The 13,072-nt window shown below is 39.5% G+C and overlaps 1 protein-coding gene across 2 annotated transcripts; it reads left to right on the top strand.

The window, feature by feature from the left end:
• Positions 1-4,833: 4,833 nt before the first annotated feature.
• On the top strand, positions 4,834-13,039 carry LOC134669540 (arrestin domain-containing protein 2-like). 2 transcript variants are annotated; one of them, XM_063527142.1, is made up of 8 exons: positions 4,834-4,940; positions 5,155-5,289; positions 5,776-5,925; positions 6,564-6,688; positions 7,797-7,895; positions 8,641-8,823; positions 9,638-9,826; positions 10,783-13,039. In XM_063527142.1, the coding sequence occupies exons 2-8, from the start codon at positions 5,172-5,174 to the stop codon at positions 11,407-11,409; spliced, it is 1,491 nt and encodes a 496-aa protein (XP_063383212.1). In that variant the 5' UTR covers positions 4,834-4,940; positions 5,155-5,171; the 3' UTR covers positions 11,410-13,039. The 2 variants fall into 2 exon arrangements, with proteins under 2 accessions (XP_063383212.1, XP_063383213.1); XM_063527143.1 differs by lacking the exon at positions 4,834-4,940 and adding an exon at positions 4,960-5,055.
• The last annotated feature ends 33 nt before the right edge of the window (positions 13,040-13,072 follow it).

The raw sequence follows: 13,072 nt of genomic DNA, 5'->3' as shown, positions 1-13,072 counted from the left end.
TGCTCAATCAATATTTAGAACGCCTAAAACACGCATAATAAGCTTTAAAAAAATAGTGGTATTATTTTATGTTAAACTGCACATTACTATTAATGTGCAGTTTAACATAAAATAATACCACTATTTTGTAACCTATTATATAACCCTGACCCGTTGTCTCATAAAAAAACGAGAAAAAAAACTAAAACGTCCACGGCCATGACACGTTTTATCCTCACCATAAAACAGGAAACTTAATTATTTTTAAGTTTTTTTCTTGTTTTAGGATTAAGTACGTAGAATATAATCATCACCAAGTACTTAGAGTGAGACCGTGAAAATTCTGCAGCGATTTTGATAGCCCACGCAGTGCAAGTGTCATTTTAAACGTCAAACTTCTATGAAATTATGACGTACCTATAACACTTACACTGCGTGGGCTATCAAATCCGCAGACTTTTCTTGGTGCGACTCTACTTAGTTTAGTCTGCGTATGTTTCCTAACTAATGTTAATTTCTGTTCCAGGTAAATAAGTATGATTTGGGTCATAGAAGATATTTCCGTGGTTTCATCTCACCAGGAAGAAGGAAGAGTCATCAATCCAACTCTGCTAATCATACTCAAGGTTTACGAGTATTCTTACAATCGAATAAAGTGAATATCGGCGAGCCTGGGCCATCCAAATTGGCGTTTGCATTTCACTATCTAATTTAATCAGACTGGCAAAAAAATGTTCACGTCTGGACTGGCTTTAAGACTTCCTTGATACAACTGCAAAGCGAACAGTGTAGGGGCATACCTAGGGGTCACAAAACCGTGCGTATTTCAGAAAACCGGTTTTTCGGTTTTTGTGAAACTGCAAAACCGGGTTTCCGGTTTTTTCGGTGATTTCGATTTTACGTATAATTTGTAAAATAAGCAAGTATTTTTAGGATCAATGCTTTAATAATAAGTCTTCAACGACATTTCTATTTACCTTATCTATAACAAGACCATCAATAAATCAACCCAAACCTATCAATAAAGTTTTTAACTATGTCAGCAATTCTAAAACGGAATGCCTAAGCAAAATATTAGAGACTGTGCGGAAAAAGAAGAGTCGTGGAATGTATTGGTTCCCATAGAATCCACGACTCTTCTCTTTCCGCACAGACTCTATATGTCAACGTTGACATAAAAATGAAACACACACTGCTGATGATGCCCAACTCGCTAAACGAGGTAAAATATCGGGATTTGATTTAGTAGCGGCATTATACAATAAATAATATAGAACTTCGACATAAGGCCGGTCTTCTCTTACTGCCTTGGTCAACGTGATTTCAAATAACATTGATGGCAACAACAACGCCACCACGATTATTCAAATCGGCGAAACGCGGATATGCAACACGTAGCTGCTGGCCTATTCCACCCCTTACTTGGAACACTCATCCCTTTACATTTGAGACTTGAATAGCTACCATACCAGCTGGGTATATAGGAAATTTGACGCCAACGAGGAGGCGATCATGGACTGGGCAGATAGGAACAACACTGGTCGTAAGAACGGCAAAGGAACGTTCAAATCAGCTCGATGGAGAAGTGACCACAACCCGGACCTAGTCTTCACAACAAGAGCAATAGATTGTACCCCAGAGGCCGCCGAGCGGTAAGTGCTAGCGGATTTTTCACACTCACAACACCGTTTAGTATTAGTTGTTATAGATCTAAAAAACCGATGGTTGAGTCGTATCCTGCCCCTTGTGACACAAAAATACAGCTTGGAATTGGGATTAGATACCCTGGAAAAGGACCTGAATCTATTAGATAACTATCTCTTTCAGTGGCGTTTGTGCCCCAGCACTTCCAAGCCCGAGGTGTCCTGCTTTCACCAGTGCAACAAACTAGCCAACAAGGAGCTGAGAGTAAAATTCCGGGGCAATCTTCTCCGACACAACTTCCTTCCTAAATATCTCCGAAACAACCTGGATTGAAGCCCTTACTTCAAGGAGCACCTAAGCAGCCTATCTGCAAAACTGAGCAAATAGATACGTTGAACGTTGGAGACTAAAACGCTGTTCATTTATGTATAAAATTCAAATATCTGTTCAAAATAATTAAACTATGTATATAAAAATGTAAAATCGAAAAACTCGAAAAAGCCGGTTTTATCAAAGTGAAAACCCGGTTTTTGCAATTGGATGTAAACCCGGTTTTTCCGGTTTTTTCGATTTCGGTGAAACCGGGTTTGTGACGCCTAGGCATACCCTTGTTTCACACCACAAGTAATAAAAAATAGAGCTACTTACATTAAATCAACAGTTTTTAATTCTTTTTTAAACAATTTTTCCTAAATTGTTTTTATTTTTAAACTGTTTTTATACAGCACGTATTTTGATATTGCTTGATCTTCACTTATTATAATTCTATCGCTACAAAAGCCAACAATAATACAAATCTAATCAGCCTGCAGAACTAATGGAACCCTCTAAATTAAGCCCCTACTCAAAGCCATGCACGCAATCCTCATAATACCACAGAAAGCAAAGTCGCAACTCACGCGAAAATAGACCTCCGGCCTACTGCGTAAGAACTACCGCCATGTTATACCACTGTGGTTTTCGCGTTGTACAGACAGAATAGACCACAACCCGCTCTGTGGAAGCCGATTCGCACTTGACCCCATCTAAGAGGCCTCGAGCTAAATTCGAAATACAGAATTCAGAGGACGCTTCAGTATTTTTACACATCTAACATGTTAAGTACAACTCTGCATATTAAAAGTATTACGACATGGTTATACGTTAAATGTCTTATTTATTTCTAAAAAGATTGTATGAAATAATTATTGACAATTTCCATAAGTAGATATTTTGTATCAGTTAAACAGTCTAAACAGAATAGGGTGATTTTTCGCTGATTCGCTGAGGAATTTGTAGTCCTCGAGTTTAAAAATCTTTAAAGAATGGCGAGAACACAAGGGGGTTTATAAAATCGCAATAGCAATAGGTACGTAACACAACCCTTGGCACCCTTCTAGCACGTTGGGAGTGTCACTAGAAAAAATACAAAATGGGCAAGCTTGAGTTTAAAAAAAAAACATAAATAATGTACGGAACTCTTGAGGCGCGAGCCTGACTCGAGTGACTCGCACATAACCGGTTGTTTTAGGTTGACTTTATAACCCATTTTTTAACCTACTACTTTGACCTCCACTGATGAACAGTTGCTAGAGACTTGATCCCAGCTTGATCCGGGCAAGTATAAACTAATAAATAAAGATTAACCCCCTTATTCATAATCATAAACGTTTACTAAAGAGTTGACAAGTCGATAATAATCGTTTGTCCCTTTCCGACGTATTGGAATGATGGAAAGGGACAAACGATTATTATCGGCTTGTCAACTTTATACTTGGTTAAGCAAATCTTGTCAGTAGAAAAGGGCGGCAAATTTTAAAAATGTAGGCGCTAAGAGTTATCGTCCCATAGAAAATTTGAATTTCGCGCCTTTTTCTACTGACAAAATTTGCTTGACCATCTATAGTTTTAAGTCATCATCATCATCATCTCAGCCATAAGACGTCCACTGCTGAACATAGGCCTCCCCCTTGTTATGGGGGGTGAATGCCATAATCGCCACGCTTGGCAGGCGGGTTGGCGATCGCAGTCGAGTACACCGAATTTGAGGGACGCTGCTGCCCGTCCACCGGTGGTCTTGGACGTAGTTTAAGGACATACCCGGGTCCACCGGGTCCAGTAGTTTTAAGTACTTAATGATAAACCGACAACATGAAATAATAATAAGTATATAAATATCTTTTGAAAAAATATGTATAGTTTCATAGACAGAGAGAATAATACTCTTTTTGTCTAACACTAGTACTAGCACCCAAAAGAAAAGGATGAGTATAGTTTTCCTGGTTCTTACTGACTGATTGGTTTGACCAACTGTAGTTTCGTTTTTATTTTTTGGCGAACGTATGGCACCTATTACACTACCTTAAACAACTATTGTGAAGAACGAAACGTTATCGCCGTAGTGTTGTGCAGGTTGTGCAAGTATAATCGATTAATCGATTAAATCCCCATCGCCGCTTGTCAAATCTTCGTCAATCGGAGAGTAGTGTGAGCGAGAGGTGAACCGTGAGTGAAAGTGAGAAATAGAAAGGCCTGTATGGAACCAGTTACTGGTACCTGTACAGAATGCTATTGTACTATATCGTTAGTCTGCAAAATGCCCAAATTTGCGAAATATAAACCCTAAATTTATAACCCATTTGATTGGTTACATGTTAAGTTGCTTAAAAATTGTATTATTAAGTTTCAAAAGAAAGATATATTAAGGCCCCAATACACAACGGGCCATCGCCGGCCACTCCAAGGGACGCAGCCATGCGGTAGAATGAGATAGCAATATCACTTGCTCCCTCTGACACATAAATGCGTCCCTTGGAGTGGCCGGCGATGGCCCATTGTGTACTGGGGCCTTTACAATTAGTTCATTACAAATAAGTCAAATTACAATCTATTATTGAAGACGTTAGAACCATTTTTAAATTCGTTAATTAACTACAGCTTGGCCAAAAAGAGTAGAAATTAAAAACTGGCAACACTGTAATGTCATCCTTTTCAAATCAATATAAGAGAACGGGACGACACTACAGTGTTGCCACTTTTTAATTTGTACTCTTTTTTGCCAGGCTGTATATCGATATAATTAGAATCGATTTGAGTTTTCATTTTCACTGCTCGTGCTCGTCACTACATCAGCTCAGTGACATTGACAGCTGTCAGTGTCACTCAGACGCTTTCCTCAAATCTACTGGGCATTTTGTTTTACAATTTGAATTAAACTGTATTGCAAAGCAATAGAGCTTCGTTTCCTTTCGTTTTCACTACTGTTTAATTTGTTGTTTGGTTTGGTTGGAATGAAATGGGCTGGGTGGTTGACTAGGCGCCGGGTTGACCAAGGTTATGTATGTATACTTTTTATAAAACTATAGTTTCGGATACATTATTTTTCATAATCAAATCAAGAGTTCGTTCGTTCGTAATCGTTTAGTTCTGTTGTACAACTAAGTAAGCAGTTAAGTTAGTAATTCCGAATTTTGCTGTCCAATTGTGTTCAAGAGACGAGTGATAAGAATTTAAATTAGGATGGTGCAGTGACGTCGATTACTTTTTTTTCAGTGTAAGAAGTATTCCTAATGTCGGGATTTGCGAATGGAAGTATAACTTTAGACGAGGAGCGGGATGTTTACTATGCCGGCCAAGTACTGTCAGGAAAACTTGAGTTTGGAATCAATGAGCCACTTCAGTTCAAGGGTAAATAGTGTCAAACTTATTCTTCACAGATAATTGTAATTCATTTGAATTTGCACCATATTGCAAAGTTATTAAAGTCTATATTTAAATGTCTATGTTCTAATTTTGAACAAAAATAATTGGTGTCACTTAAAACAACCGATTAAAACCAATGATTCTATTGTTAAGGTGGATGTCTAGGGATGGGATGCCGATTATCAGCCAAAAGATGGCGTGATATTTTTTAATTGTTCAAATAATCTGGTAATTTTTAAACTCTGACCATGCTAGGTTTGCAGTGTTTGCACTTGGCTATGACATGCATACATATCCCAGAATGGGAGCAATGATTTTGACATAGCTCTTGGCATGATTATATTTTAATTTTTGGACTCAATAGTCTTTCTATTTTTGAGTTGAGTAATTAGATAACTTTCTCTCTCAATAACTGTATGAATTACTTGATGTGATAACTCTTTGATATGTTCTTTTTTTTATGTTACTCAGCCATCAACCTCATATTCCATGGTGAAGCCAACGTGTCTTGGGTGGAAACAGAGGTGGAGGAATATGCCGGAGTGCGGAGTTACAATAACATACAATATGGCGGCGAAGAGGTGTTCTTCCATGTAGAGCAATGTGTTTGTGGAGGTGTCGGTATGAATTATTGAATTTTTTTTTATTCTGAAAGAGAAAATATAAAAGTACTTTGGCTGGGACACCGACTTTGTCAGTAGAATAAAGGCAAATTAAAAAAAAATATTTACAAAGAGTTGACTTCTCATACAAAATTTAAATTTCGCGCTTTTTTCTACTGTCAAAGTGGGTGTGTTGGAGTATAGTTCATTTTTAGCTTAACACACTTCCAAATATTAAGGAGCACAAATAATTAACGGACCTCTGTGATGAAATAATGCATCCTATCCTAGCCATGTTAGGGCCCCTTTGAAGTAAGCAGAAATTCAAACTCTACCAAACTTAATAGTCAATGGCAATTACAACTTAATTTAAAAAATTAAAGTCCAGAGCATACGGGCTGCGCGTGTGTAGACATGCGTGTGTATGTGCGCTTAAATGTTGTTAGAACCGCGCACGCACACGTCACGCAAGCGGTGTGCCGTCTCCCATAAGGATCTGTATATTATAACGCGCACGTGCACGTCTGCGCACACACACCCGGTGTCCACACCCACAGGCCTTAAGGTTCATTTTATTTTCATGTTTGTTCTTCATATCATAACAATTTGAATCATCTTGCCTAGACATTAAGCTCTATATTCAAACATTTATCCCAGGTGAATCTCAGCTGCAGCCCGGGAGCCACGTTATTCCATTCCGGTTCCAAATACCACCCACAGTGCCTTCGAGCTTCGGTACAGGGGACGATGATGAAGAGAGAACCATTTATTACTTTGTCAAGGTAAATATGACCAATATACTTAGACCAAGCTAAGCAGCAACTTAGACCAAGCCAGGCGTGGCTCACTCCGCGATTTCGTTGCTTTGCTACAGGTAGCTAAAAGTACATCCGTTCCTCACCAATTTTGGTGGCTAGTCATAAGCCGCGCGTGGCGCTGTTGCCGCCTAGCGGCCATATCTGTCCTGATCGTAACAGACGCGTTTTGTTAGAGAGTGAGTCTTCTGTACCTAGTACTATTATTTATTCTGTGACCAAGCAAAGTTGGCAGGGTCGTGCAATTGTTATTTAAACGTCATAATTTCATAGAAGTTTGTCGTTACAACAGTGGCGGATATGCAGTCTTTGCCTTTCACAGCACCCATCATACTAACTACTTTTTGAGTTATTTCTTTTTATCAACAGTGAATTTTTTGTCACAATTTGCCGCCTCTAATATCTTGCCGCCCTAGGCCCGGGCCTACTGTGCCTTAGGGCAAATCCGCCACTGCGTTTAAAATAACACTTGCACAGCTTGGGCTATCAAAATCGCTGCCAACTTAGCTTGGTCTAACTCTTTTAACAGAGTTTGCTTTTGCTTTGTTTCGTTAACATTTCAAAAAAATAAAATCAACACTATTTCCTGCACTATAGGTTCAAATTTCAGTGACAAATTTAGGAAATTTCATTTGTATGGCTGGGCTTTATGAGGAAATAAACCTTATTGGAAAGTATGAAGGTTTATATTAGGTACTACCAGGGGTGCAAAACTCCTGACTTCGGCCAAACTCGGCTCCGCTCGGCTCAGCATTGCTCCGAGCAATTATTAGGGTTGGCACGACTTGACTTCCTTTTGCACGACCACAGATAAGATAATCACTTGAATTTTGACAACCCTAAATAGCCGAAAGGGATAGTGCTATATATTAGAAAGGGATAGCATGATTCGACTCTGAACCGCTGTCAAACTTCGGTTTTGTAGAAAGTTTCCTTTCTGTATGGCAGGACTATTATTTATTTTGTGGTACTACCCATGCGCGTCTGTGAACGTCATTGTCTGAGACTCTGAGATAAATATGTTGATGTTACATGTCTGTTTAGTTATTTACAAGTAACTTCAGTAATGTTCTAGGCAGTTCTCGAGTACCAATGTGGCCGTGAAAGCGAAGAGTTGGAGAAAGATTTCCAAGTTGTGGTGCCACTGGATTTGAACCTCAATCCGGAGATGCAGGTATATGATAAACAATAAAATTAGTACAATGATATGAAGTCACTATAGCCCAGGGGTCTGCTGTTGCTGAACCCCTGGGGCCTGGCGCCCGGGCCGGACGCTTTGGGTGTCGGCGGGCCGGATTGGAACACGACGCGGGCCGGGGTTTGGAGAGCCTGCTATAGCCTAAAGGCGCAGGTGTCTGGAAAGAATCACAGGTGTCTCATGCACGTTCCCACCTTTTACCACTGGTAACTACTGGGAATAAAAATTTCCAGACCGAGTTGGTGGTAACTACTGGGAATTATTTTTCCCAGTAGTTACCAATGGTAAAAGGTGGGAAAAAAATCCCAGTAGTTACCACTCGTAAGAACTTGGTGGTAACAAGTGGGAATATCCCTAATAAAACAACGCAACTGTATTAAGTTACCTATATTTAGCTCAACATCCTCTTGATTCCGCTAACCCTAATGAAAAGTTTTTTTTATTAGCCTATAGGTGTATCCCACTCCCACTGCTGGGCAAAGGCCTCCCCTCTTTCCCGCCATTTGGTCCTATCCGATGCACACTCTCGCCACTCTTTACAAAATGTGTCAATGTCGTCCCGCCATCTCCGTTTTGGTCTTCCTCCGCCCCGAGATCCGTCCTGTGGGACCCAGTCAGTAGCTTTACTTTAAATACACAATGAAAAGTATAATCTGCAAAAAAAAAATTGCGTCGGAAATTGACTTTTTTCCCCATAATTCACAGAATTTGATACATTCAGGTAGAGAACGAGGTTATCTTCGAGGAAGCCATCAGTTCCTGCTTGTGCGGCTCAGGGCTACTGAAGGTGACCGTGACGCTGCCGGCCACCGGCTTCGCGCCTGCCATGGTGATGCCTATTGCTGTCAAAGCTGATAACCAGAGCTCGGTGGAGATCACCAAGATTCACTTCGAGCTGGTTCAGGTATGTATTAATCATGGAGATATTTTCTGTTACGTACCTAAACTTTTCTGCCTCTTTCGAAACTAGCTAGAGGTAGACCAAGAAAACTCTGCAGAGATTTTGACAGCACACGCAGTGCCAGTGTTATTTTATAATTTCATAGAAGTGTGACGTTTAAAATAACACCTGCACTGCATGTGCTGTCAAAATCTCTGCAGACCTTTTTATAGGGTTCCGTACCCAAAGGGTAAAACGGGACCCTATTACTAAGACTTCGCTGTCCGTCCGTCCGTCCGTCCGTCCGTCTGTCACCAGGCTGTATCTCACGAACCGTGATAGCTAGACAGTTGAAATTTTCACAGATGATGTATTTCTGTTGCCGCTATAACAACAAATACTAAAAATAGAATAAAATAAAGATTTAAATGGGGCTCCCATACAACAAAAGTGATTTTTGACCAAAGTTAAGCAACGTCGGGAGTGGTCAGTACTTGGATGGGTGACCGTTTTTTTTTTGTTTTTTTTTTTGCATTATGGTACGGAACCCTTCGTGCGCGAGTCCGACTCGCACTTGCTCGGTTTTTTTGGTCTAACTCTAACGCTAGCTAATAAGATGGATTTCACACTGGCGCCCACATGTACTAGCCCACAGGTCTTCTAATTTATTGACACCAGGGCAACGTGAGGACCACATCTAAGATTTCAGTGCTCTTCCTTACTTTTCGTGATCCGGATTGTAAGGCCATTAGCTTTCACGCATCTTTTCGCGTGTTAAAAATAGGAGCTCGTGTCAAACGTGCGGCTTACAAATTAACACTATTTTTTTCTTCAACAGAGGGTAAAATATTTCAGCACGGACCCGCCATCAAAAAAGGAGGAACCGGAAACCAGGCTCCAGTACTCTAAAACCGGTGCCGTTCCAGCCAAGACGAGGAGGAACTTCGAACACAACTTCCGGATACCGGATTTAATACCGGTTATCACGCAGAATTGTAACACCATCAAAGTGGGTTACTTTTTTAAGGTGAGTTCTTTGCCTTTTCGACTTAGCGGGATTCTGCCTAAAGGTGCGCCCAGATAGAACGCATTTTAACGCGCTAGCGCGTGAATGACAAGTTCGAACATTCTGGCCCCTGTTTCACCAACGTGACAGGTCCGATGAATTGTAAAATCACTGTTGCTGACGTCACAGGCATCCATGAACTACGGTTACCGCTTACCATCGGGCGGGCCGTATTCCTGTTTGCCACCATCATTGTATTATTAAAAAAAACTTTATGATATCGGAAAAAAACAGATATTTCTCTTGCTAAGTTTATGACAATTGTCACAAGAAACACTACAATTGTCACGAAATTCCGACATATAACTCATAACCTGTCAAGAATTACCTACAATTCTTCTAAATCTTTGACAATTGTCAGAAACTTCGCAGGAGAAATATCTGTTTTTTTCCGATATAATAAAGTTTTTTTAAATAATACAATGATGGTGGCAAACAGGAATACGGCCCGCCCGATGGTAAGTGGTAATCGTAGCTCATGGATGCCTGTGACGTCAGCAATAGTGATTTTACAATTCGTCGCACCTGTCACCGATGTGAAATTGGGGCCTGGACACACTTTTAAAGGTGTCAAGTGGTGGAGCGTCAAACAATTTGAGAATCACGCGAATTTGAACTCAATACCTAAGTTTTAACCCTTTGAAACTTACACGTCATGCTCAAACATGTCAGTAGCACGCTGAGGTCATGGACACAAGCGGTTATTCGAGAGTTCTTAGCGCTGTGTGGACACGAATATTCACATGGTCGTTCTTGGAGGGTTATACATCTCAACATATCACCACTACCACAAACCACAATGTTACACTTGAGAGCTGAACGAGTTAAGCGCTACTACTATAATTATTACTAGTAATCTATTTTACATTGCCAAAGATTAGTATCTGTTTACCTAATCTAATATATTTCATTTCCAGATGAAATTAGTCCTCAGCGGCTGCAACGACGATCTAGAAGACGAAATGGAAATTTGTCTCGGCCAAATTCCTATACGAGAGATGATAGACGGGGACTACGTACATCCCTTACAAAGTGACCTACCTAAAGGCCCTATACCCCATCCAGGGGAACCACCTATAGAAATACCCCCTTATGTATATCCGTCACAGACTTTACAAGTTATTTCTAATTATACTGTAAGTGCTTATACTTATCCTAATCAAAATCAACCTTACCCTGGTGTCAATTGTAGCACTGGCGCGAACTCACCATATCATGTTAGAATCCCACCTTATCCAGGTGGTAACCCTATTGCTACCCCGAACCCACCTTACCCAGGTGGTAACCCTATTGCTACCCCGAATCCACCTTACCCAGGTGGTAACCCTATTGCTACCCCGAACCCACCTTACCCAGGTGGTAACCCTATTGCTACCCCGAAACCACCCTACCCAGGTGGCAACCCACCATACCCTGGCGTCCCTGGACCTAACCCTCCCTATCCTAGTAACCCTGCCCCTGTCATAGGGTTTGTGGCCAGTCCAGTGTACCCTCCTTCTACGGGAACCTCTACGCCTTACAATCCAAGCGCGCCTCCGGAGTAACTAATGGTACAGTTGTAACGTCGAGTAATATAGTATTTACAAAACGGGAGTTTTGGAGTCAAAATAATTTGAACCTTCTATAAAGCAATTAAATTTCATATTTAAATGACAGCACCAATCCTAGCCGTGTGGCGTGTTCGCGACCGTTACTGCTGCCATATAAATATGAAATCTAACTACTGTGTGGAAGGTTCTAACTTCTTTGACTCAAAACGCGCACCGACTCGGGCGGTTTGTGAATCCTACATAATATGGCACTGTCAGGATATTTTACATAAACGTACAATAATGGAGTTGGCCGGTCGATGTATTTTACAGTTGGCGCCAGTATAGCTTGCCCTGTCAAACCTTGTTTCCAATTCTTGTTTTTTTTGTATATTATGGCCTTGATGCCAGGCCCTGTAAGTCAAATATCATACAAAAAAACTAGAGAAAGGAACAAGCTATGATGGCGCCATCTATACAAAAATTTGACAGTTGCCAACCCCATTACACTTAATTTAATGAACATAAAGTCTATTTTAAAGTTTAATGAATATAAAGTTGCTATTTTATTGCTGTGCATGCTGTGCCTTTAAAAATAGTGATAAGTCAAATTTATATTATTGTGTATTTTTTTATAATTTTATAAATTTAATTATAGTAAAAAGTAATCTAACATAACCACCCGGCCTATGATGGTCATGCTTTGATCGATTGACGTGGCCGCCACGTTCTAACACGTGGTATTCATATAACAATAAACAAATATTTTTAAACTACATTTACCCAGAAATTGCAAATCAGTGTGGTATCGTATGTACGGGTTACCAAGCAAGGGTAACCCATAGGTATGCAAAGGGTTTATTTTTCTTACAAGCGACTGTACTTACATTTATTTAGGATGTATAAGCTATGTAGTAGCTCCATCTGATCTTATTGACTAGGCATACATATAAGCCGAAGTGAACTATATTCAGATTATAATAAATATTAGTTATGAAGTTATCTAAGTATATTAGCTGTATACTTGTAAGAACTGTCGTTGTGATTAAACCTTTCAGCTTTGCTAATAAAGTCGCTTTTTGAACCAGGTATATTAAAATATATCCACGGCTAGTAGAATTACAAATTACGTATTTTTATAAAGCAGAACTGCCATAAGCCATAACAATAAAGAAATAAAAACAATATAACTGTTATAATTATAAGTATTTCTACTACTTACCCGTTGTTGTTGTTGTACAAACAGCAACACTCTTAATATATATTGGTGGACCTTATTACAAAAGGCATAAGGTCCTCCTATGTATAGTTAACAGTGGGCGATATGGTAACTACCTCAAGTGCATTTGTAATTTTTGAAACTATTTTGTACAAAAATGTTGCTCTATTTGATGCATTTTACTTATCAAGTACGAATACTAAAAGAATCACAAATCGAAATAATGTACAAATGATATTATTATTATATTTATTATATATATGTAAGCTGTAATGTTTGTTATGTGCCATTTTAAAATAAAAGGTGCTATGTTTCAGAATGTATCTACTTTTTTTATTTTATTATACATTATTGTTTATTGTATTGTTACCTATTTCACTTTCGGTATGTTACAAATTTTGTTATCGCGGAAATAATTATTGATTTTTTATTAAGAGGAACTTTTATATTATGTAAATT

The sequence above is a fragment of the Cydia fagiglandana genome, chromosome 12 (genome assembly GCF_963556715.1).
Source record: "Cydia fagiglandana chromosome 12, ilCydFagi1.1, whole genome shotgun sequence".
NCBI classification, from domain to species: domain Eukaryota; kingdom Metazoa; phylum Arthropoda; class Insecta; order Lepidoptera; family Tortricidae; genus Cydia; species Cydia fagiglandana.
This window is presented reverse-complemented; position numbering and strand designations above follow the sequence as displayed.